The sequence below is a fragment of the Fundulus heteroclitus genome, chromosome 21 (assembly GCF_011125445.2).
Source record: "Fundulus heteroclitus isolate FHET01 chromosome 21, MU-UCD_Fhet_4.1, whole genome shotgun sequence".
In the NCBI taxonomy this organism is placed as follows: Eukaryota; Metazoa; Chordata; class Actinopteri; order Cyprinodontiformes; family Fundulidae; genus Fundulus; species Fundulus heteroclitus.
In genome coordinates this window covers 16,216,680-16,243,330 of record NC_046381.1, presented here as the reverse complement: position 1 = coordinate 16,243,330, position 26,651 = coordinate 16,216,680, and the positions used below count along the sequence as shown (strand labels likewise).

The 26,651-nt window shown below is 42.1% G+C and overlaps 2 protein-coding genes across 5 annotated transcripts in view; one reads left to right on the top strand and one right to left on the bottom strand.

The window, feature by feature from the left end:
• LOC105921578 (solute carrier organic anion transporter family member 5A1) overlaps nt 1–19,610 on the top strand; it is a 47,209-nt gene extending 27,599 nt beyond the window's left edge. Inside the window, exons 5-10 of the mRNA XM_021313475.2 lie at nt 5,237–5,401; nt 9,792–9,990; nt 15,165–15,324; nt 15,419–15,660; nt 15,747–15,811; nt 18,115–19,610. Coding sequence (XP_021169150.2) covers nt 5,237–5,401; nt 9,792–9,990; nt 15,165–15,324; nt 15,419–15,660; nt 15,747–15,811; nt 18,115–18,578 — 1,295 coding nt within the window. The 3' untranslated portion in view covers nt 18,579–19,610. The remainder of the gene's footprint in view (nt 1–5,236; nt 5,402–9,791; nt 9,991–15,164; nt 15,325–15,418; nt 15,661–15,746; nt 15,812–18,114) is intronic.
• Nucleotides 19,611–21,955: 2,345 nt separating this feature from the next.
• Nucleotides 21,956–26,651, bottom strand: part of sulf1 (sulfatase 1) — a 44,915-nt gene continuing 40,219 nt past the window's right edge. For 2 of the 4 annotated variants that reach the window (XM_012857403.3, XM_036125262.1), the window contains exon 19: nt 21,956–24,868. In XM_012857403.3, coding sequence (XP_012712857.2) covers nt 23,964–24,868 — 905 coding nt within the window. In that variant the 3' untranslated portion in view covers nt 21,956–23,963. Of the gene's footprint in view, nt 24,869–26,310; nt 26,362–26,651 lie in introns of all 4 variants that reach the window. The other 2 variants (XM_036125263.1, XM_012857406.3) reach the window with 2 other exon arrangements.

Sequence of the window (26,651 nt, the reverse complement as noted above, 5' to 3'; positions counted from 1 at the left end):
GGCGCACAGCTGGGGCCAGTCAAAACAGGGCTCTGTCTTGGAGATGCACCCAGCGCCGGCCAGGGGAACGCTGCGCCCCGCTCAGCTGCTGTTTTCTCTGTCTCAGCAGGATGTTCGGGGCTGCCGTGCAAACTGCGGCCCGTTTCGCAGACTCAGGCATCTTCGCTGTCTGGATCCCGCATGTATTCCAGTACAGGACGTGTCCTTCTGTTGAGGTGTGCTTTGTTTGTCTGCTGCACAAATTCAGCGTTTTTCTGCGAAAGATATTTCCTCCCCGCTCCCCTTTCTTCGCCCTTCACATCACAAGCAAACACGGGGGGGGGGGGGGGAATGCTAACGGCGAATGTTTTCTGTAACACGCATCAGAGGGACGATGGGGTTTTGATCGTGGAACGTTCCAGACCTCGATCCGCTGCTGTGGGGAAAACAGTTTTCCCCTGAAAGGTTTGGCGGCACGACAAAAAAACTCCTGCTGACACAGTGCATCATATCCACGTTTCACTAAGTGATTAATTACCTCAGGGGTTCGTTCAGAAATGCACATACACGCTTTTTAGCTGCCTTCTTAGCCCGCTCCACTGAATACTGTGTGACTAGAAGCCCGTGTTCAAGACAAAGTTTCATGTTTGCTGCTGCTGAGCATTCACAGGGAACACACGGGTTCACCTTGCTGCTGAACTGCCACATGTCTCCAGTGTAATCGGCAAACTTAAATCTAGTTGTAGTTTTCCTTAATGAAATAACAGAAATCTCAGGGTTCTGGAGAGGCATGGAAAATGAAAATGATGGACAAATGTTTGTATTTGCAGAGTTTGATCAGTAAAACATGTGTCCATCAGTCTTCTCTTGCACCCCCCTGTCTTTCTATCTATTCCTTCTTTCCTCTATTTGTCTTTGTTCTTTCCTTTCTGGTCATCTTTCTTCCTTTTCTTTGTTTCTTTCTTAGTTTCTTTCTTTGTTTGTTCGTTTGTTTCTCCTTCCTTTCCTGTCCTGGATCTGTTGTTTTTCTTCCTCATTCTTTTTCTTGATTTCTTTTCCCTCCCTTCATTCACTGCTTACTTCATTCTAACCTTCTTAGTCCATTCATGTCTTTATTCGTTCGTTCAAAAGGAAGGAAAGGAGGGCGGGAGGGAAGGAAGGAAGAAAGGAAGGAAGGAAGGAAGGATGGAGGCATTGTTCCAGTCTTCTTCCAATCCTTTCTTTCTACCTTCCTTCTTTCCTGTCTTCCATACATGTTGATGCCTACTCCAAACATAAAAAGGATCCTACTTCAACCACTTTTCTACCTTCAATTCAGAAATACTTAATTGATCCCAAAGGGATGTTAAATTTTGTAACTAATGCTGGTTTATTCAGATTGTGGTAGATGACAATCATGCAGCAGGAAAGTGCGTCCTTTCTGTAAGACTCTGTGGTAGGAGCTGCCCATGCATCATGTGCTGCCGGTATCACACCAGCTTGTGATCCCGTCACTTAGCTTTTGCGTCGTTGCAGAGCGCTGAGATCGGCGTTTCAGTGAAATCTCTTCGAAGTGGGACGCTATGAGCGAGGGCTGCTGTAGCACGATAGCCCTGGTTCTCAACACCTCTCGATGGTTGCTAATCCCTCACAATAAAAGTAGCAGTGACCTTTTTATTTAGCTTCAACTTTACTTTAAGGGGGAAGCGAGCTCAGTGGTGTTCGGGTTTACGGCGGCAGTTCAGCTTGTGGCCTTATGGGGTTACAATAAACTGTCTAAGTGCCACGCATCCGAGTTCTGCCTTTTGTGTTACACAGATGAGCCCATAAGCCAACATCAAGATAATTATGTTATTTCGTTTTTTTAAATTCAGTCAGGATCGTCCATGACCTCATCTCGTTGCATCAAAACGTAGGTTTGCATATATATATATATATATATATATATATATATATATATATATATATATATATATATATATATATATATATATATATATATATATATATATATATATATATATATATATATATATAGTCTACTGTGACTAAATCGGTGCACTGCTCCGGTGCCCATTAGTCCGCCTGTGAACTGAATTTATAAATGCAGCTAGCGACTCTGCTTATAAACACTGCTGTGTCTTTTTGTTAAAAATGTATTAGAAAAAAAATTATGTTAAATGGAATTTATTATGTTCAATAAACTCCTCAAAATATTAAAATAAAACCAACAAGACAAAAACAATACAAACTGAACAAGAGAAGTGAGAATATGCCTATAATTAAACGTCAATGAGAATAAATGTGTTTCACTATGTGGTTTTATTTACAAGTAAAACACATAGGCTGGTTGCTCAATTTAAAAAAATATGCAATAATGATCGCTTCAAGGAGAAATACAAACTTCCAAATCAGACGGATAAGCGACATTGCGTGAGCAATGAAACAAATGAGAAACAAGCGAGTTGGCATGTGTTGGCAGTTGGCAGTGAGTGTCTGATTGAGGCAGCAGCTGTTCTGGACATAGACGCGGACATCTGTCCCCAACCCCAGACAGGATTACAGCCCGGCTCCCAGGAATGAAATAATTAGCAGCACTATTTTATTCTTACCTTTGATCTGGGATCACCGAGACATGCCTTTAATATTTCCCCCACCCACTATGAGTTCAGCTGAATTAGAGCTGTGGTGATTAAATCCCAAATCAATGCACCATGCCATGCTGTTTAGCTGGTAAGCTTTCCTAATAACCTTTTAATGAAAGGGAAATTTAATCCGCCTCACATTCTTTGCGACTTTTTTTTGTCCCCTCCTGGTTTTTGTTGCTTTTGCTCTTGATCGGTTCATGACTTAAACTTCTTACAGTTCTGTCTCCCCTATAGCTTAAATTCTCTGCTCGCTCACACTCTGCAGAGTCTTCTTCTTGTTTAAATTAATTTTTATTTCGTCATAATCATTTATTAAAATATCTCCAGCCTGCATTGTCACATATAGTAGATTTCACTCAAGGAGAAGTACATTTACAAATAAAAAACACATTACATTAGTATAATAATAGATGTCCCCAAAAAAATCTACATTTTTGTGCATTTTCTTTAAAGTGTGGAAATGAAGCAAAGTATTTCATAAAAGAAGGCTGCAAGACGATGGATGGCGTGACCACCATTCTCTTTGTAACTTGTTTGGAATTACCAAACAAATGAAACAATGAAAGTTCAGCTGAGATTTGGAAAAACTAAGAAAACGATCTGCCTAACATAGTTACTCTGGTAAGCCAAGAAAAACTTTGTCTGATTTGACAAAAAGAAATACTAATTATTATACAAATCCACTTAAGTACTTGGGGGAACTAAACCTCTAATTCACATTACTTAAGTAGCAGCCAGTCACACAAGGAAGGATTCAATTGAATAGTAGCTCATGCTTAAAGCAAAAGTTAAGAAAATAAACCCCAACACGAAGCATTTTCTTCTTTCATAATCTGATACGTTGAAAGGTAAAAGGTATGGTGATGTGGCCCCGGATGTCTTCATCACAGTGATGTGACAGTTCGACCGTTGGCGGGATGAGTAATCACCAGAACATAGTCTGCACACTCCAATAAATGATTTTGCAGCAGCAGGACTAATTAGCTTCACAGACCTGCATGTTTTACATAACCGGATTATCCAGTCTCTTCCAAAACCCTGCTGCACTTTTATTGATCAAATTATCTCCGTTGCCTGTGGGGATAGCGGCACCATTTGTTAGAAGGATAAAAAAACAAACAAAAAAAAACATACTTGCATGAATATTTCACAGAAGCAGGGCTCTGTCCCAACAAATGAGATTGAGATGATATATGATCTTTTTTTTTATTTTGCTCTGTTTTGGCAGAGGTGTGTCATTCTGGACTGCTGCTTCGTGCACAGAGTCTGCTCTAAACAAACATTTTTGACAACGGTGTGTTGGTAGGTGAACAGTGACACCATATTCTTTCCATATTTATATGACGGGTTGAACGGTGCTCTGAGGTGTTCAGAGTTTGAGATTGTTCTTGTTAGAACCCAACACAGCTTTAGACTCCTCTACATCTTTCTCCCTGACTGTCCGCCGTGTTCCTTGGTCTTCATCATGCTGCTTGTACACCGATGTTCTCCAGACATCTGAGGCCTGCACAGAACAAATGGATTTATACACAAATTAAATTTCACACATGTGGACTGCTGTAAGTAATCGTCTGTCAATTGATTTTATTTGGGAACATCAGAGTGTAGCAGGCGTACCAAAGCCTGCAGCAGTCGTTTTTATATAGGTCGTACGGGCGGTTGCCCAGGGCGGCAACAGAAAGGGAGGGTAGCCGAAGCACCAGATAATAAAATATAACTTAATGTCAGTCACAAGTTTTCTTTTGCTTTTAGGCCTTTCCCAGGTGAGAGATGGTAACCTCGTGTGTTGAATAGGCATACTCTGCTTGCTGCTGATGTAGGGAAGTTTACTTTTGTTTAACTGCAGAACAGCAATGCAGATTATCCTACCCCAGCATCTCCGATCGTTTCTTTGATTGTAATTGGTTGGAGGGTGAAATGCTGACGGGCAAGAAGCCCAACTTGATGTATATATTTGTAAATCACACTTTTCAGGTTAGTTTGTATAAAAAAAATAAAAAAAAACATTGGAAACTATGTAAAATTGTCCTTCCACTTCACAAAAAAAGGTGCAATGCGTTTAACGCATGGTGACAAGTTAAGAAGTTTAAAGCATATGAATACTTTATGAATACCTAAAAATGTCCTTTTTATTTTGGGAAACTGTGTCAAATGAATGTGATGGTGTCATGCTCAGGTCAGTCTGAGTTTGTTTTCTTAGTTTTTCAAGATATCTAATGAAAACTTCTGGCATGTATGGGAAAAAAAGGCAGAAGTATGTTGTTTTTGACACGGGAGTTATTGAGAATTTATGTGTTGAAGCCCTGATTATCCTTTTGCAGTCAGCCATGAAACAAGATGTTTATCCAATCTAATGAGACATGGCTGAGTGCATCTGATGAATAAGAGAAAAATTACACAAGTTGTTTCAAAGGCTATTGTGTGCTAATTTCACTTAAGATTATGTAATTTTTTTTTACGTTGCAAAGGTAGATGTTTGTCTTCCATTTCTGCAACCTAGTCCTTATTCTTACCCAGCTGTTTTTATTGGTTTTAAGGAGAGGATGAGAATCGAGTAAACCTGCTGACTGGGCCTAATTACTCCCCGACACTAACAAGGTAGTCTTTCTTCTCTTGCACGTCACCCCCAGACCTCCCCAAAGCTGCCATGAGGATCCTCAGCAACATGACGTTTCTGTTCGTCAGCCTGTCCTACACAGCTGAGTGCGCCATCGTCACGGCCTTCATCACCTTCATTCCCAAATTTATCGAGTCACAGTTTGGCATCCCGGCCTCCAAAGCCAGCATCTACACAGGTAATCCGGCGTTCTGTTTTAGTTTGTTGTCCCTTGTTACTGTGAAAGGTTACTGGAGAGCATCAAAGTCACGACCACGCTCCACCTTTTTGCTCTGCTTTCAGTTTCAGCATCCAGTGTGTGGGGTGGGGTGGGGAGGGGAGGGGTGGGCGAGCACAAAAACTGTCCCAATCCCTCATCTGAGCTGCCGTTGCTAACGTGCAACTAATCTGGCTGCAGGATTATTACAGTAGGCAGCGATTGGAAACTTAATTATGGCTTTGAAGCACAAACAGTCAGTGGGGGCCGTGCTCGTGTGAGTCCAGGCATTCTGCTGGTTGACATATGGCTGCTTTAACACGCACACAGAGGAATGCACACAACACGATTGCCTCGTTTCATCCGACTGTTGCCAGGATACGCAGGGTAAGGGCAATTGGGTGGTGCAGTTGCCATGGCTACCCAAACGCTGCCAAGCTGCTTGAATGTTGATGCTGGGTGGAAGAGGGCACTCCTTTTGAAGCGAGTGTTGTGCTTCCGCTGAGACCCAGGTCTGAAGAGGCTCCGATGATGGAGAGAGGCTATTAATGCTGTTGTTAAGGTTTGTGATTCATGGCATTCTGTCCAATAGGAATCACAGACTTTATTAATATTAGAACAGCGTATAATCCAAACTGAAGTTTGACATTTAGAACTGAAAGCCCAATGCTCAAAGACACCAGGGAATAATATATTGCTCTATTATTGTTTAGCAAATGTTGAAAAATTATGAAGTCTTTTAACATCACTCTGTTTATATAGTTTTTTTACCTCGGTCATAATCAGTACCTGATGTGTTGATGGAGTGATTTTTGTCACGGTTGCGGCTCCAAAGTGTTATGCTCCATGATTATACAGGAATGGGAAAACGAAGACATAAAGACGGAAAGATCCAAATACAAAACGTACAAAAACAAATTAAAAATAAGACAAACGTCTCCAAAGCAACAAAGTGGAAGTTAGGCTAATCAAATCAAACCAGTAAATGAGTTAAAGGACCAATAAGTAAGAAAATGACTGTAAAATTTACCAAAATCATTCTCATTTGTCACCCAGGATGGAAGCAACAGTCCCTATAAACAATCTGTCTTCTCTACATACGTCTTAGCCATGTTTTTCTCCTTTCCTAAATTAGAGATACGATGCGGAACTACTTTGGTGCAGTGTGTGGCCCGTGTTTACTTCCTGGTTCCTGAGCCAATCATATGAGAGTTCACCGGGTTCCCAAAACAGAGCGCAGCATTTCGTATTTAATGTTGGCAAAAGAGAAGCAGCCTGCAAACATGGAAGCCAGTAAGAGAAGCAGACCAGAACAGCAGAATAAAACATCATACATCGTGTGTAAGTAAGACTTCTGTGACAATTCACAGCAGCAACAGACCGTTGAGAAAATGGCATAATAAGCTCTTGTCGGTGACAGGCTGTTGGTATGTGTTGTTCCGATTTGAAAGGTGTCATTATTATTTATTCCTCCTTTAAACTATTAGAAACCTCAATCAAAAGAATGATTAAATCCTGAAAAGGAGAAGGAACAAAAAGTCATCATTGACCAGGCCTGTTTCCTAAAAAGAGGGTTACAATCCTAGTAGCAAAAAGGGAAACGACAAATCTGCAACCTTGTACCCAGGGTTCTTATGCAGTCTTATTAGTCAGGAAAAAAAAAAACTTTTAAATTGAAATGAAAAAAACAAAACAAAATCAAGTTGTACCACATCGACAGAATGATACATGCAGGCTTGTGCCCCACAGGTGGCGCTGAAATCTGAGCTGCAGCAGTTTATTTCTGATAGTGCTCTTTGAAATAAACTTTTGTTGAGGAATTAACCGAGTTAAGAGACATGTTGATGGTTTGTTTACTGGCGATGCCTAAGTGAGGCAAAAAATAAATAATTAGTGAGTCAATCAAGCAAGATCAGGTCTAGTTGTTGAAGAAGGAAACCTTTGTAATGTGCCTTAAGATGACAGGTGTTTAATTGAATTGAATTGAAAAGTGCATAGTTAACGCAAATTTTAACATATAAACCTTTTAGTAAGTTTATTTACCTTTTTTATTTCAGTTAATGTGGAGAAACCTCAGATTAAAAGAAAAATCCACAACTTGCAGAAATTTTAGAGGACACCAGGTATTTGTAATTTATATCTTTGAGATGAAAATTTCTTATGTCAGTTTACAACACCAACTTTAACATCAGACCTAACCCCGGTTTAATTAGTGGCACTTTTTTTTCCCTTTTCATATTAAAATAGGAACCTACCAGCACTCCATCTATATGATTAAAAAGAATGACGCTTAATACATTTAGTTAAATCGTTCTTTGAGAATATTTGTCAAGGAAAAAGAAATGAGCAGTGAAAGGCAAAAAAACCCTAACAAAAACAAAACACAAAATACTGCATTAAAAGGTTTAGCCAAATGGAAGATATAGTAGTCTCTAATGCTACTCCTTAATGACACTTTTTCTCCATTATTCCAAATTTTTGGTCATCATTTATGTCAGGTTGATCAACGCAAGATCCAAGGATGAGCTCAGATAACAAATATTTTCTCATCATATTCTCTCAGCCCTGCTTTTGTGCCATAAAAAGAAAGGATCTTGACTTGTAGAAGTTGTAGAAACAGTGGCTCATAAATCTAAAAAAAAGGGACATCGTGCTAAACTGAAAACTACAATATAACACCAAACCCTAAAACTAAATCATCCTGAGTTCAATGCATTATTACTTTGTGGTAGAGTCTAGCGTGCCTGTTTGAAAATCAACCACTGCTGCGTGGTTATTAGATTACAGAAAAAGTGTTTCCCCCTACAGATTCCTTTTGTTTCTGCTTTTCTTGTTGCACTTGAATGTTTCTGATCATCAAACAAATTTCAGTAACAAAGATGACCTGAGGAGATGCAAGATGATGAGGATTTGATTTATCTACGGGAAACTGGTTCTTCAAACTAACTTGGCCCTGTGTCAAAAAGTAACTAAATCATGAGGGGAAAATATTATTTGTCCAACTGGGATTTTGGAAAGCTGAGCTAAATTTCCCTCGCCAGACCCAAGCCTGATTAATGTCTGACCTGCAGAGTCAAGAAATCACTTAAATAGCACCTTCGTGACAACTTGAAGCCGACTAAAAGATCTCAGAAGGCAACGCAGCCAGCCCAGTCTGCAGGCATTTAGGAAGAGATGAAAAACAAAGTCTTTGACATCTGTCAGTCTGGAAATGGTTACAAAACATTTCCTGGGAAAACTTCACAACTCTTATGACAATTTGATGCTGAAATCACTCCTGAGACATAAACAGAGAGAAGCATAACTCCTTAGAACGTGTGCTTCCTGCTATATACAACCTTGAATTACCACAGCATTTCAGAAAGCTTGCTTTCCCAGAATATCCTGAATAAGAGCATCCATCAGTCAGTTCATCCATGTCCTCAACCTCAGGGCTTTTTTGACTGAAAATGAAACAGATAGTTTCTCTCTCAATCTTTTTTTGTCATGTTATAATTTTCTTCATTTGTTTTCTTCTTCTGCACGTTCAAATAATTTTTCTGGTTATTAGGCCTTGGCCATCTGTGACGCAATCACTCGCACACATTTACGAGATCAGTTTTGAAAGTAAAAAAAAAAAAAAAAAAAAAAAAAAGGTCTTTCACATTAATGTGAGCAAATCTTTTAATCCAGACATAATTGTTAAATCGCTCGTGCAGTATGTTGTGCCACGGGACGCAGCATGTGGGCGTGCACGCGTCGCCGTGGATGTCTGCGTTTGCGGCGGGAATGTGTAATCCTGCGGAAAGCAGATGGTTTCAGCACAGAAACATGCGCTTACATGGTGATAACCCACCACAATCTGTTGACTGGCTGTCACTGAGCATGCTCTGTCCTCTTCTCCTTGGATGTAAGGAGGAGCCAGATGAACCACCCTCCTCCTCCTCCTCCTCTGGCTGACCCCGTCTTTGTCCCCCTGCTGAGAAAAACCCGCGGCCTCACCTGAAGTCCTGCGTGATGACACTTATTGCTCCCTGCATATCCCTAGTAGTATTGCCTTTTCTCATGCTGTCAATTTTCCTGCCTTTAGTGGATTTGAAGCCAGTTTCGCAGCATCAAATGGCTCACTGACATCCTGCAGGGTTCCGTTAAGGCCGGTTCTGGTTTATTCATAGTTTAATAGGGGCGGACATTTCCGTGTCCACAAAGCGCAGCTGTTGTTTTTGTTTTTGTCTATATGGACTTGAAAAGATGTCATGGTAGTCGTATGAGTCTGCCCCGATTAGAACCCGTAGCAAGACGCTGTTCTTCCCAGTAACTGTGCTGGTGTTGATATTCCTGCAAACCCTTCCCGCCGTCTCACCGGTTATATGCGCTCTCTGTCGTCCGTCAGGTTTAATCATCGTGCCCAGCGCCGGCGTGGGCATCGTCCTGGGAGGCTACATCATCAAGAAGCTGAAGCTCGGCGCCAGGGAGTCGGCGAAGCTGGCCATGATCTGCAGCGGGGTGTCCCTGCTCTGTTTTTCGACCCTCTTCATCGTGGGCTGCGAGAGCATCAACCTGGGAGGCATCAACATCCCCTACACCACCGGGTGAGGGAACGCTCTTCACTCCTGACACCAGCGCTCATCTGAGGCGCCTCGTAATAGCAGTCATACCCTTTGAACATGTTTAGTTTTGTTTAATGTCTCGTATACAGAGATTTTGTTGCAACCACAGCCTACCTAGCATCCATTCATACATCCATACTTCTAAATAATATATTTGAAAATAAAGGTAAAGAACTGAGACCTGGAAGGTTCGATATGTCGGCACCCTGGGAAGAGTTTAAGGGGTATGGATTAATTTGCAGTGCAAACCCTGACACCCAGTGAAGGTGCGGCTGCAGCAGCGTTTGTCAGGGTGGTTAGCTTCAGGTTCTGTGTGAAATAAAACGGCGTGAATCACGCAATCGGTGCGACGCAGGCGAAGATGAATCAGAGGATGGTGCGGGCTCGTGATGCCGCGGCTGTTCCATCATCCTCGCGCGTTATGCCGTCGTGTTGCAGCGTTAACGAATAATTAGCAACACTTGCATCTGCTCTCGTGTCCCGATGAATCACTTTGCCACCTCTATTTCTGAGCGCGCCGTCTGCGGCACGGCTGACGGGCGGTCGAGCAATGTGTCAGCCCCCACGGCAGACCGAAACACGGAGGCGCCTTCCACCCCCTGTCCTTGAATTCAACTTACACTTCGACTGTGACACAGATGTACGCTGATCTGACTTTATACTTTAAATTTCAATTTATTACCCATCACTTCCCATTATCAAGTCTTTAATAAGCTATCATGCTAAGCTAAGGACAGGTTAACATGGATGCAAGGAGCTTAAATGCATATATGTATGATATTTAGAATCAATTTAAAAAAAATATTTGTTTGTAAATCACATTTTCATAAAGAGTTTCCTTTCAATGGTTATTAATACCTTTCTCAGTAATAAATGCCAACATCTGGATTGTCTTTACAGCAACTTCCTTAAATTACTGACCAGCTTTTTGATGTTATCATTGGTGATAAGCTGCAACTCTTTGTGGTCAGAAGGCCTCCTTAGATTCTCCACCTTTAAACCCTTTAATATTTAGAACATGGATAAATGTCCCTGCCGCTCCTAAAAAGATAAATTTTTGTTAGTTTCATTTCTTAGATAAAATGCATAGTTAGTGAAGTAATATGATCACATTAAGGGTTAACATTTGCTGAGAATTGTGGGGGTAATTAAAACATCCCAGCAGGTGCTGAGATGTTTGGGAACATGGAGCCTACATGAACCACGTGATGGTGTGTCGGCGAGAGAGAGGCTCGCTGGGCTCCAGGGAGGATGGCATCACTAAATAGCTTGAAAACCTTCGTTTTTGTGAATGGTTTCAAGCAATTCTAATATATTTTCATCTGACCATACTTCTGTTAAGTCTTTTACCTCCTCTTCACTCCAAATCTGACCACGAGCCATTTCTCCTCCCACTACTGACCACAGCCATAGGTTTTTGGTTGCATTTACCCATAATGCCCTGTGCTGCGGCCCACTTCCTGCTTTTGAAGTGGCCTCTGTTTCCACTTGGCTCCCCCATATGCATTTGAACCGCTCCAGAATTCCCTTCTACCGAGCTAAGACCAAGAATTTGAGGCGGGCCGAGTCCGTTTCTATTTTGGTCTGCATCATAGTTTGATTCACACCTCCCCAAACAAACCGAAGCAGAGTCAGATTAAAGCGGGCTAAACGGGGGCTGGTGTGAACGCACCCCAAGTAAGGACTCTGGCTGGGCAACTCTAAAACGTTAACATGACTTCCAGTCAGAAGAAACGTGTTGGTAAAATAATTGAATTACTTATTAATATGTTCTGATTAAGCTGTCAAAAAGTTGCCTCAAGCAAAGGTTTTCAGTGGCGAAATGCAGCCGTCGCTCTCACGTTTTCAACATACTTCTTGACATCCTGAATTTCTCAACGTGACGTGAAGCATCACACGGCATACCAATGTTTTACATCACTTCTCGAGAAAAACCTGCAAATGACTACATGCCTGTTGAGTCTTGTCCAAACATAGCTAAGATGGCCAGACTTCTGGGAAATTCTACCTTTATTAAAAGTTATTCAAAGTGAGTGTTAGCCTCTGAGGCAGTTCGAATCCTATAATAGATACATTTAAGAGGGTCTTTTTTTGGGTTTTTTTGCGTGCGAGCTCATATTTACAGAAGCTGTCAGAGAGCCTCATTATTCGGAGCGCTGGTCAGGAGTCGTGAGCAGAACAGATGGGAGCAAACTTGCTCTTTGTTTCTGAGCGGTAGTCCAGACATGGCTCTGCTTCACCGACAGGCTGATGAAAAATGACAGAGCCAGCGGGCATGTAGGGTTACATAACGTTCTTACACAGTTGTTTTCACTCGGTGTACAGTGTCCACACCAGTGGCACATGCTTATGTGTTAGAGTTGCACTCTATTAAAAGCAGCAGCAGACTAAACGTCTGCTGATGAGACCTTAGGTGCAGGTAGACCCGTTCCTTTCCTTTCCCTTCTTTCCTCCCTGCCTGCTACGCCTCAAAAACTGAATTAAAAATAAGTAACACTTTCTTGAAATTAGTGTATTTTTCCTTGATTTGAGCAGGTAAATAAGATTATCTGCCAATGGAATGAATATTTTGACCCCTAAAATAAGATAATTAGATATGTTGCTCTGCTCTTATTCCATTTGCAGTTAGTTGTTTTTGTAGATATTTATGACTTAGATACCTAATACTAGTAGTTTATACAGACTTGTTTACACTCAACGACTCTATAGTGGGTTACATTTTTGTTGGATACATTTTTAGTTGGTTGCTGTTTTTTTTTTTTTTTTTTGCCTTTCTGTCTCCAGTGTTAAGCCAAGAAGCTCGTCTCTCTCTTCTACATTTACCTACTTTTTAAATTTACATATTACTTCTTGGATTAATTACTTACTTTTTTCAATTTATTGTTTTTATGTTTTTCAATGATTGTTTCTACTTTTTGTTTTGCTTTGGATGTATTTTTCAACTTTTTATCTCTTTTTATGTAGCTCCATTTCTCCGTACGGTTTTAGTGGTTATAGGAGATGCTTTTTTTAATTAGTTACTTTTTAGTTTTTTTTATATTAACTATCAATTTTTAATATTTTATGTTATTGTTAAAGATTTAATTTGTTTATACTTAACACTTAGGTTGTTTTACATAATTAATTTTTGTTTTGTTTTACCTTTTACATACTTAACAGATAGTTTATCCATTCTTTTGAGGATTGAAAAAGAAAATGCATATTTAATAGGCAGCAACACAGTTTTTATTCTTCATTTGAGTAATTTGGTCTTTCTTCTTATTATATTTCCCATAATTTCTCTAAAATTCTGTTAATAATTACAAAATATGGACTATAGCATCATAGAAAATGTCAGAAACATTGATTTTTCATGTGATAAGATCAGGAATGTTTGTGTTTTATTCCCGTTCTCACTAGCTGTTGTGTTTTTAAAGTCCGTCCTCGCCGGTTCCGCAGCGTTCAGCACAAAGCTTACAAGAGAAAACCCAGTCCTCGCATCGCTGCGTCTGGTTTAGACTAAACCAACGTCCGGTGTCACTCAGGGAAACTGTTCCCACGCTGCCCAAAGAGCTGGACAATATGTGTCGTCTCCCTGATCCCCTCTTAGCTCCTCAACCATATAACAAGCTTGGAAAGGGGGAACTCTGGTCATTTGCAAATCCTGTATGTTCCACGGCAGACTAAAAAGGATTAAATAGAGCTATTTAGATGTAGTATGTTCAGCCTTCCTGTTCTCTGTTGAAAGTCTCGTTCTCTCTTAACCCTGAACAAACTTCCAGATATATTACAGAAACTAGTTGTTTTAAACAGCTGTCATTTGAAACATACCACTTATACTAAAAATATAAATGGAATAAACTCACCGTATATAATGCAGTAGTTTTATAGCCATGCCGACTAGTAAGCTCTTATCCATTAGAATCACAATTACCCAAAATAATGACACACAGTAATGCAGGTTGGACGGCCACCTGGGGTGAAGTAGCTTGACAGAGGGGATATGGAAATGTGGCAGGATTAGAAGCTGGAATCAAACCCACAGCTTTCTAATTGGAGCACTCTTCCCATTGATCCAAAACAGGCCACCGCATGCCTTCTCTCGCTCTGCAGCAGCATCCATCCTGGTAGTGCTCTGTAAAGGTGTTCGCTGATCAGAGTTTTGAGTTTGAGATCAGCACCGATAAGAGCCAGTTTCTCGATTCATAATATAATATAGATGTTTAAGAAATGGTCACCCGTATAACTAAAGGTTTTTGGTTGTCACTGACACGGTCCGTGAGGAAGTGCACACCTGGATTTGAGCGTGCACCGGCTACAGCGGGGAAAATAAGTCTTTGATGCGCTGCTGATTTTATCAAGTTTTCCCTCTTCCAAACAATTGAGAGGTCATTCATTTTCACTGTAGGTCACTTCAACTGTAACAGACAGAATCATGAAAAAAAAACTAAATGTATGCATTTTATTGCATGAAATATATATAGGTCTAATTATCTAATTGCTGCACTTTATCTTTCATTTTAATTTCAACTTAGGCTTTTATCATTAATCTTTACTTAGCTCCAGTCTTTCATTCTTTTGTTTTGCAAATGTGTATTTTAGATTAATCTCATTTAACCTTTATAAGTCGCTTCTTATCCGTTTGTCTATTGTCTGTATTGTTTGTGAGATGGTTGCTACTAGTATTAATTGCTGCAAACGAATTGCCCTTCGGGGACCTAATAAAGTATATAGCTATATATAATATAGTACAATCAGAAACAACTAGGATGTTAAGCATGAATAAATGATGATCAGGATTTGGATGACATTGCATTGTTTAGGGCAACATTGTGGAGAGGTTGAAGCCTGATTAAGTCTGTGGACAGATGACTTTTATTCAGGTAATGAGTTAGAAACGGTGCGGCTACGCCAGGTAAGGAGTGGAGGATAAGAAGACTTAATAACAATGAACTAACAGGTCTGCTAGAGCCAGAACTATTTAGATATCATACAACGTGATTTTTACGTTTTAAGATTCTCTAATACTGAAAACTACAGACCTCTCCTTTTCTCTCAGTGAGAAAACCTGCACCATCTGCGGTGTACCACACGCTTATTTTCCACCACCGTAGGTGTGGTGTGCCAGGATTACTGTAAGCGTCAGCATGATTTGTCGCTCTCGTTTGTCTCCGCAGGCCCACCCTGACCATGACCCACCGAAACCTGACCGGCAGCTGCAACGTAAACTGTGGCTGCAGGATCCACGAGTACGCTCCGGTCTGCGGCTCCGACGGCATCACCTACTTCAACCCCTGCCTGGCTGGGTGCAACGCCGTCGGCAACGACAGCACCGGGGTGAGGGCTTCCGCATCAAATGTCTAGAAAGGAAAACAGATCGCTGAAGTGCTACCGTTCTATAAAACGGGTCGATGTTGTTGTCTGACTACAGGTGAAGAACTACACGGACTGTGGCTGCGTTCAGAGCCGGCAGGTCATCACCCCGTCCTCCGGCGGCCAGGTCAACCAGCTCCAGCTGGTCATCGTCAAGACGTACCTGAACGAGAACGGCTACGCCGTGTCGGGGAAGTGCGACCGCACCTGCAACACGCTCATCCCCTTCCTCATCTTCCTCTTCATCGTCACGCTCATCACCGCGTGTGCCCAGCCCTCCGTCATCATCGTGACGCTCAGGTGAGACGGCGTCTCTAGCCCGACGGTGGTCTGCTCACCTGGGATAAATCGTCCTGCCTTCACATCCCGCTGCTCTTTTCTTGCAGGTCTGTTGATGAACAGGAGAGGCCTTTTGCTCTCGGGATGCAGTTCGTCCTGCTCCGAACGCTCGGTATGTAGCCATGACCTTTATTTTCCACCTCACACAAAAAGTGCTTTCGCTATACAAAAGACAGGGTGCATCTTTTAAGGAAAATTATGCATTTTTCCACTTATTAGGCTGCAGGAAGTCGTTAATACATGGTTTTCAGCGTACCTTCAGTCTATAGCTGGCTGTAAGCCTGCAGTGTCAGAGAGCAGGAACGCAGCTTTGTACTAAACGTAGTACTGAAAGTAGAAAAGCCCTCAGGGTGAGGGAGTTCTGCCGCTGCACGTCTTTCAGCTTTGTATCACCATGTGATCATAAAACTGCCACATTATGTCCCATAAGCCTCTGCACGATATGAACACTGGTCGCCCCGGGGGGGTGGAAGGGGTGGAGACCTGTGATCATTTCACTGCATATATACACAAATGTCTATCATTCTGGAAACTGTGCTGTTGAAATTCATAATGTGCAGGTTCAAGGACTTTATTATTTTTATTGAACATCAGCCTTGCGAGACAGTTTAGATGAATTATCGGCGTTAACGGTGACGTGTTCTGGCACTAAGCCTGTAGTTGACCTTGTTTTTTTGCTGACCTACGGCGCCTGCCACGTTTATTTGCACAACTGCTGAAGCTGCGTCATTAATTCATCTGAAAATGAATTCATATTACATTGCAGCAGCATTATTTCACTTCGAAGGCACTTTTTGAGAGATCCAGCATGGAGAACATTGAGTCATTGGAGAAAAATGTTGAGAATGGAAAAAAATGTTTTTCACATAAATCAGTCACTGCTGCTATGAACCCCGGTAAAGGATCTTTTTCCGTAGCATTTCACGAGGTTGGAGCGTAGAGAGAGGATGTTCGACCATTCCTCTTTCTCTATCTACATCATTCAGGGTCCTCTCTTTCCTTTCCTCAGCTCATCCCACAGCTTTTCTGCAGGATTTAGGACTGAGATAGCTTCTGAAGAAGCTTTATTTTACTCTGAACCACGTTGGTGTTGATTCGGCCATATATATTGGATTGTTTTCCAACTGAAAGACCCACTGATAAGCCATTTCCAGTTTTTATTTTTTTTTATTTTTTTTATAAATCTGGTATTTTAAAGAGTGTATGAAGCCATGTTCTCCAACAATGCTTCCAGGGTCTTTGGAGGAAAAAATAGGCCCACAGCATCACAGGTTCTCCACTGTACTTTACAGTCAGAATTTGGTGCTTTTTAACATTTTCATCCTCTGTAATCACAACAGACCCACCTGGAGTGTTGTCTGCCAAATCACATCTGACCAAAGCACACGGTTCCAGTTAAAGTCGCATGTTTGCTCTTATGTTATGGCTTAAAAGGCTTTTTTTAATGACATGACTCTTAAAGAAACGGTTGAAATGTAGATGGCGTCTAGTGGTTGTAAGTGAGGCTTTTGGTGACCCTTAAAGTCAAATTTTATGCTGCAGTTCACCTGTAAGCCAGTGGAGTGAAAAAATAAATCCACCTCTGTGACGGGTCAGAGTTATACTCCAGCCAAACAGCAAGTCGTTGATTACTAATTAGAAGTCCTTAGTTACTGTGAAACTAAAATCTAAACTGATTTGACACTTGTATTTTCTTTTTACAGGGACTGGAAAAATGTACACAAATTCAATATTGGAAGGTTTTCTTATTTTTTATAACGCTGCAGCAGTAGCAGATCTATTTAACCCTCTGCATCCTTACCAGGAGGGCCAGTAAGTTTGACCGATGACTCGAGGCAAGCTAAATGGTGCCACCGTGTGGTAAACATAGAGTACTGCTTCACATTAAAGTCGGTAACTTTATTGAGGGGCTGTAGGATATCAGAATAATTGGCATGCTATTAACGGCAGCAGCCTCAGGCAACTGTCTAACCATGTTTTGTCTCTCTTGGATGGGCTGTACTGAAATTAAATCTGCCCCCCTGGGTGCAAATAAAGCCTTCAATTCAATTGCGATGCCGATATCAATTATGCTTACCTAACTTTTGTCTTTCATTACCATTATGTAATGTCACCTCCACTTTTCTGTGAGTATTAGCATCTCAACCAGTGAAAATCAGGTTACAGGCAGTTGGAGTCAATCCATCTGGCCAGATGTGGGCCAGCTGGTGTGAATTTGCCGTACAGGGCCATAAAGTGAATTTAATTTTGATCAGCGCTGCTTAATTGTCGCACAGATGTTCGGTTGACTGAATGTATTACGACAGATTCTAAACCGTATATCATTTTCTTGATGGAAACCAAAATTGTTTGTCCGTCTGTATCCAAGTTTAGATAAACCTTCCCTCCTTAACCTCCGCCTCTCTCCTTCCTCAGCCTACATCCCCACGCCCATCTACTTCGGCGCCGTCATCGACACCACCTGCATGCTGTGGCAGCAGGACTGCGGCGTGCACGGCTCCTGCTGGGAGTACGACGTCACCTCGCTGCGCTTCGTCTACTTCGGCCTGGCCGCCAGCCTCAAGTTCGTCGGCTTCATCTTCATCTTCCTCACCTGGTACTCGATCAAGCACAAAGAGGCGCAGGCTGAGCGCTGGCGCCAGCACCTGCCTCCCCTGGGCACGGTCAGCGACCTGGTCTGCCACGCCGGCGGCCGGAAGAGCCACGCCCGCACCCGCTCCTGCCCCGTGTTCATCGCGCCTCGGCCCGACGCGCCGGCGGCGCTGCTGCTGGACCGCGGCCACAGCAGCCTGAGCTGCCCGGGCAACGGCCTCAAAGCAATACCTCCTGCCGTCTTGCTGCCGCCGCACCACCACCACCGAGGCTCGGCCCACGTCTGATGGGGCAAAGGGAGGGAGGTTTGTTCGTCGTGACACGTGCCTTCCTGTTTGTGTCTCCGCACAACACGGCGTCTGCTTTACTCCGGACCGACAAGTGTGCCCACCGTACCTAAAGGGCTGGTCATCGATTCATGGGGAACTGAGCATATCATCATCAGCTGCAGCCACACTGGATGGACGATGGAAGAACATTAAACTGGTGCTACTGTTAACGGACAGGGCATTATAACGTCTGTACAGGCAGAAGAGTCATCAGCACTGCGTCTAAAGCACAACCGACACTCTGTACTATGCAAAAAAAAATAATAATAATCTACATCCTGCGCATTTCCTCTCAATCCTCCTTCACGCAAACTAGGTGTTCTTTTTATTAACTCATTTTCCAGAGATGTTTCACCTGGATTTGAGTCTGTGTCGTCTAGGAGGTTCACACATTTAAGGTTATAAGAGAATTAGGATTTATACCTTTGTTCACAAACTGTCCCCCCCCCCCCACCCTTTACAGTGCCTCTCAGGCTGCTACGGCCAGTCCGGTACACAGACCTGGCTGTCAGGGTTAATGTTGGCCACCGAAGATCGCTTTCGCCCAACTTAACCTTGTAGCTTAAAGCAGTTAAAAACCAATACAAGTTAAATTAAGCTGAAAAACTAAATGAAATGGGGAAGGAAAAAAAAGAATAATGTCTGAAAATGTGCTGAAACTACTGTAAATCCTAAAGATGTGAAAGCAGGTTTGGAAAAAGTGGCGTCATCTTTGGCTTTCTATTTATAAAAAGCTCCTCCATTCCAGTGCTCATTAGATGTACATAGTTGTTATTTAGCTGTCTAGACTTTTAAAGATTTAGCGCAGCAGAGCATGACCATTCAGAGGGGGATTAAAAAAAATGTAATTGTTTGGTGCCATCTAGTGGACAGAAAGATTTTTGTACGGAGCCAGTGAATATTGACGTTTTCCGATCTTCTGTATGTTTGAGAAATTATGGCTGGGGGAAAAAAAATAAATGTTCAAAATTAAACATTTCTCTAAACCGAGCTGTCCCATTTTACAAAGATTTTATTTGAAGACAACAAAGTGATTGGATGTTTATTTTGCAGAAAAATTGCCCAGGTTTTATTTTAGTCCTGTTCTGCTAGTTGGGTTCAAGCTCGCCCAGGGTCGTGTTTCACACCTCGTCACGACAGACTTTGTTGTTGGGTTTTATGGAGTGAAGCAACGCAGAGCACTGCACAATGTAAGGATAATTCAGACCGCTTTACTCTGATACCCCGAAATAAAATGCAACCACATGTGTAACTTGATCCCAGTACACATCCAGCTGCTCTGAAGAGGTTTGTAGTCCCGTTTAGTTAGCCCCTCATGGGACTAGGGGGTGTGCAAAATAATCGTCATGACGATGCATCGCAATTCTAATTTTTGCGATCTACTGCATCGATTTTTGACGCCAAGTATCGATTATTAATTTAAAAAAATGAATAAATAAAATTGCATGAATGGTTGGCGAACATCAGCCAAAAACAAGTGGAATACAACTTCACTGGTTTAAAGGACCACTGAGGCCATGTAAACGGCACTGATTATCCTTATTTTGTTATTTTAAGTTTTATAAATCCTAAGCACTTTTTGTCAGTGTGTCCACTCCAGTAATAGTAATATTTGTTTTCATGGCAACACCTCCAAAAGTCGTTTCAATAAATGCAGCTATGTATGAATTCAGTTTCTTTCAGTTATGTATCAATTGAAGACACTATCCAGATCATACACAGCCAGTCAGCCACAGGTAATGGCTGTATTTCTTTCTAACAGTGTTCAGTGAAAATATCACAATGCATTGCGATGCATCGCAATAATTCAAGTATCGTGATATAATCGGATCGTGGCATGTGAATCATGATTCGAATCGGGACTTCTTTGGCAAAACCCACCCCTACATGGGACACTACAAATGTATAAGAAGGTGCTTTGATCAGAAGAGAATAGGGAAAATTAAGTTCTTGACAGGCAAAAGCCAAATGTTTGGAGTAAAACTAACTCTGCACATATCCCTGAAGAGAAAATGCCTATGGTGAAACATGGAGGTGGCAGCGTTAGGCTGTGGGGCTGTTCATCTTCAGCAGGGACAGGAAAGCTGTTCAGAGTTGATTCAGATCTTAAATATACGGCGAGAGCTGCCATAGGATAGTTCAAAGAAAATTCAGGAGTTTAAATGGCCCAGTCAACGTCCAGACCTGAATCTGTGGCCAGCCTCGACAACTGCTGTTCATAGATGCTCTGTCCAAACTTTAGAATGAGCTCAGGCTCTGTTAAAGACTGGCCAGTGATTTTAACCTTTTCTTAAACCCATGCATTCTGTTCCTTTACAATTATGTGCTCCTTTGTGTTGCTCTATTGCATAAAATCCAAATAAAGTATCTGAACTATTCAAAAGATGCCAGGAATAACTTTAAAACTCGGTTCATGATCTATCAAAAAAAAAAAAAAAAGTAAAAGCATTGGGGTTCTTTCTAGCCACAACAAAAGCCAATTATTTAATTTTGAAAACCAGACAATGTTTTCCTTTTAATTTTTAAACATTTTCTCCCTTTTTTTTTTCCTCCGAAACAAAAATCAGGATTTGTCTGGAGCTAACGGTCTGGGTGGGCGTATTGTGTCAGGTTAAAAACCACCGAGGCTCAGTTTAGTGTTATTGTTGCGCAAATTCCTTAAACTTATTCCTACATGATCATTGTGTAAATAATGAACGCAAACAATGCATATTATAGAGCTCACTTATAGCTAGAAATGTATCGGTGAACTAATCCATGACATTGTACTTAAAAGTTAGACGAAGCCAAAAAAAAACAAAAAAAACATTGAAAAGTATTATTCAAATAAGGACTCAACATTATAAGCTCGGTTTTACATGTCAGTAATAGCTGGTAAGCTACATCTGAGGATTTTCTACTCTTCTTCAAACCTCCAAATTTGAGCATCGTTAAATTTTTTTTCCAGCCAAGAAGAGTAGAATAATCCCGCAGCGACGCTACTCAGATCAACGTTTGCATCGACGTCTGACCCACCAGTGTCCTGCTCTCTGGATAAACATCTGGACTAACTGCACACGAGGCTTCATGCCGACCCTGGCGTTTGGCTTTAATCCATGGTTCCCTCTTCAGCCTTTCGGACCTGGAACTTTCTGGACAATAAAAACCCCTGAAGCTGTATTCTGAAAGTTGCTCTTTGCTCCTCAGCAGCAGAAGTCTAATTGATGTTTGTGAACGCTTGGTTTACAGCTGCCTTCGATACTTGATCAGTCATTAAACCTGAGAATAAAAAGAACATCAGTTTTGTTTGGAGTTATTATAACGATCAGCTTATGGACAAAGCAAAGAGGCGGAGCTTCAAGTTAAAGCAGTTTATTTCAGCAACAGCGTCTTGGCTTTCCTGAAACCACAGTTGAGCAAAAAAGGTAAAAGAAGGCAAGAACTGACTTTTTGTGGAATAGGGTTCAAACTGAAACATCTTTGACATTATTCAGTGGGTTTGCATTATTTTGACCAAAATATACAGTCATAAATGAAAAAAAAAAAACAGTTTAAATGTTGCCATTTGCACACATAACGCCGCCTCCACATTTATTACCGCCCCTGGTAAAGCTGTGCAAAAGGATTTAAAACAAACTTGTCTTTTATTGCAGTAGCATAATCTCAAACTGGAAAATTGAGAAAAATCAAACCTTTAATTTGAATACATTTATATATATATATAAAAAAAAAAAAAAAAACTAGATTCTAGCCAAAAATGTGAATTAAACTTAAGCTTTTGTTTATTCAAGCTTAACTTTCTAACTTTTAGTAAGACCACAAAGTGGGAAAGACAAGAAAACATGGCATTTAAGTAAAACAGTTGCAAGTCAGCAAATGCCTGCAGGAAAAGAGCTGCTTAGCATAAACTTGACCACATCAACAAAGTAACAATTTGAAACGAGTGTTAATGGCTAGATGAGATGAGATCATGTCGCTGTGAGAAAAGCGAAGCAAACGTTGGGGTCACAGCTAGTCTCCATGGAAAAGCTCCAGGAAGAAGTCATGTCTGAACTGTTACAAACGGAAAATTGTTGAATTTCCTAAATCCTACAGGGATTTTAACTCTGATCAGATGAGACTACATTTAAGCTTTTCAACAAACCATCTCGGTGTGTTTGGATAATCCAATTATTCAATATGTAGGGAAACTCCCTCATCACCACTGTTCAGCACAGTAACAGATCCATGATGCTGTGGGCCCGTTTCTCGTCCAAAGGCCCTGGCAACCTTGTTCGACGGCACGGCGTCAATAAACCTGACACTCTGGGACATTTTAAACAAATTCAGGTGTTAAATGAAAAGATGCTACAGTTGCATTATTTTTCTAACAATTTTTGACTTGAGATTCTGCTACTGCCATTAAATATTGATCCATTTTAATGTGTAATTTTACCTTTTTACCCAGGGGCGCAGGTTAATGTAGAGGGGGGGCGCTTTAACTGTGGATGATCAGAGAACTTCGTCACGCCTCACGTTAGTGATTACCGACTTCTCTGAAACAGCATCAGTCAACATTTCTCACACCCGGGTCATCATGTCAGCATTTTGTTCGGGGTTTGATTAATCAGATTCACAACAAAATAAATGCTTGAATTATCCGAGTGCAAACTGCAGAGGGGAAAACTGATCGCTGGCACAGAGGAACAGCAGAACCTTGCTGTTTTTGTCTGTGTCGTTTACTCCAGCCTGGTAATTGGCATCGCATGAAGAAATCGTCTAAAAGAAATGCTTTCATGATTGTCTAAACTGAAATTACTGCCACGCCGAAGGAGAAAAAACACTAACATCAAACATCTAAGTCAAGTATCCACCTTTTGTTGCCGTCGTCCAATTTTAGTTTCATTTCATGAGTTCTGAGGTCATAATGTAAATAAATGTATATCTATTGATGAGAGGAGCCACGATGTGGGCAAACAAAGTTGCCGGGGAGGCCTGTGATGAGGCTGAAGACCGCAGAGTAACTCTGTAATTACCTATTCAGCTGCTCAGATGGTTTCACCACCCACTGTCTTTTATAGAAAAAAAACAACAACACATTAAATATCCATGAACAATGTTCAGCCTTCCTGCGTGGAAATAATCATCTTTAATGCCAACTTCACTTTGGCTGCATTAAGGCTTATATATATTTATCATACACACATTTATTAGTAACACTGTTAGCTAATAAATGTTGGCACCAGTAAAAAAATAAGAACTTTATGACTCCTTGGATAAATCTGACTTGACTGAGGGCTACTCGGTGTTCCTACAGCGCAGCTCATCTCCTAACTAGCGCCTTTAGCGGGTCTCTGGAAGGGTTTACCGGACCACCCGTCTGCTTCAGAGGGTCTTATTGGAGGAATCGGTCGCAAAGCCGCTGCCCTCAAAGTCCAAGCTGAGGGGCAGGAGGGCCTGGGGCGGGGCTTTTAGGACCACCCCGACAGTCTGAGCAGTTCTAGTCTGTGTGGCGGAGGTGGGGGCTGGGCTCCCTGTGGCGCTGCTCTGTACCTTTGGCCTCAGAGTCTGTGGGGAGAGAGGAAGATAGCCTTGAGCCTGGAAAATGTCCACCTCGTCTTCAGGGTCCAGGCTGGGGCCCGGAACATGCCGGCTAGGGTCCAGCGGGGCGTGGAGGCTGTTGTGCGTACGCATGAGGTTGTCGTAGCGCGTCTCCAGCTCGGTCGGTCCGTTCCCACTGAACATGTCTTCCTCCAGCTCCTCCAGCTGCCGCGCCCACGCGTCGCTCGGCGTGAGCTCGGCTCTGCGCGGACCCGCCGATGACAAAGCGGACTCCTCGAGTCCGTTGGAAACGCCGTCAGGAAGGTCGTTTACCACAGAGTCCAGTTTCTGTTCGGGTTTTGAAGGTGCTGGTGGCTTTCTGCTGGGATCGGGGGTGGCGAGTCGAGTCTCTGAAGCCGGAGCCGGCCAGACGTCGCTGGTGGAGGCCAGCTCTTCTCCGCTGGCCTCTTCGAGGCCTCCACCCCCGGCCCCAGAGCCCAGCTCTGGCAGGGTGGAGTCGTCAAGCTTTTGGGTATGGTTGAATTGGTTCAAAACGTGTCGCAGTGCAAACATTTTATCAACATCCTTCTGGAAGTTGGCCCAGTTGTCTGGGCTGGGTCTGTAGTCAGGCCTACATTCATACAGGCTTTCGTTTATGCTATACAAATCCTCCAGTTCCTGCCAGTTCACCTCCTCGTCTGTCAGGTTGGGCAGCTTAACCCTGTCGTCCTTCCCATACTGGCTGTGTGCTGCCGAGAGAGGGAGAAAAAGGAGACTTTCAGGGACCAGGAGTAGAAAAGAGGAGGCGCTCTGCTCCGGGTTCTTTCAGACAACATGCAGTCGTGCCCGGCTTCAGCTTCTGACCACAGCAGAGGTTTGTGGCGCCAAGCGACAACCAAGCTCACTTCAACACAGCACAAGATCGAGGCGGCAGTCACACTGAGCTCAAGCCACAAACGGTGCAAACATGCTGCTCTTTTAGCTCATTTGAGTTTGAAAAGCTGAGAAAAGCGATATTTCATAAACCATCGCAGACAAAGATTCTAAGCTCCACAGTAAATACAGCGCTTCACCCCCCCTCCCCTCCCCTAGCTTATATATTTATATATTGTAACAAATTTTCCATTTGCTACAACTATAAAAACTTCAGCGTACCTCATTGGGATTCAGTGTTTGCACAAAGTAGCATTTAATTGTTATCTGTAAAGAAAAGGATGAACGCCTTTCAATAGATTTTACAAAGTAAAAATTTCAATGTTTAATACTAGTTAGTATCCAGCTTCATTATCTCTGACGCCTCTAATTAAGAGTCTTCAGATGTTACCAATGTCAGTATGAGTACATCAGTTCCCCCAAATATGCCATCCCCATGGTGAAAAACGGTGGTGGCAGCATCATGCTGTGGGAGAAATGACGCTAAATATACAACCAGAGCTACAATGCAAGGCTTAGACCAAAACATTATCATGTAAATCCTAAATCCACTTTATATCCTGTTATAAGACATGAAAACTTGTTTACATCCAACTTGAAAAAGAACGGGCAAAAAGGATCTAGGTGTGGAAAGCTGGTAAAAACACGCTACACCAGACTTCCAGCAAGACAGCTAATCCTTCAAAATATTGACTCTTATGAACGCCACAGGTTTAAGGTCTTTATAGAGAAACCACCCCCCCCCCTACTGCCTTTCACTTCTGTATGCACCACTTAGTCTTGGTTTATCACATAAAATCCCAATAAAACACACTGAAGTCCTAGATCGTAACAGGAAAGAGTAGGAAAAGGTTTAAGAGGCATTAATATTGCCACCTGAGGCAACGTAAGGCACTGAATATTCTGACATATAGTTAAAAACAGGCCGGCATGAATGAGATACAAAGCAAGGATACCTGGAATAAAATAAACAGTGAAAAAGGCAACAAGAAAATAAGCTGATGAACAGTGTATTCCCAGAAAAAAAGGGATACAGTTAAAAAAACAAAGCCATCAAAGACAAAAGGCAAAGAAATTTGCTGCAGAAGCAAACGGTAACTGTAAATAGCAAATAAAGCAACAGCAAACAGATGGTTGTGTACAACTTAAAGAGGAAAATGTGCATCAGTGGCCCTTTAAGATAGCCGTCTCGGTGTAAGTGGCTTTTCCCGTAACTACCGCAGGAGGAAATGGTTCTGGCGTGAACTGAGGGACTCACAGAAAGACGAGGCTCGGCCTCCTCTTTGACCACTTTCGGTGCTGCTGTCGCCTGGTAAGCAGGTTTTCAGAGGGGGGTCAAAATGCAAACACGTTTCAGTCCTACATCCAGCATATGGCTCTGAGTGAACATGAATCACTGCTGTGTTTGGGTTGTGACGTTACTAGAGATGCACTGAGCAGAACGGCGTGACCGATTCTCCATCTCCTGTTTTATAGCGATTTCAACGATTTTTGCCAACTGTTATTTCTCCTGAAGAAGTATATTATAAGGGAAGAGCAATAAATGAGCACAGACTCGACATTTAAAAATGCATTTAGCATTGCCCATTAGCAATTAGT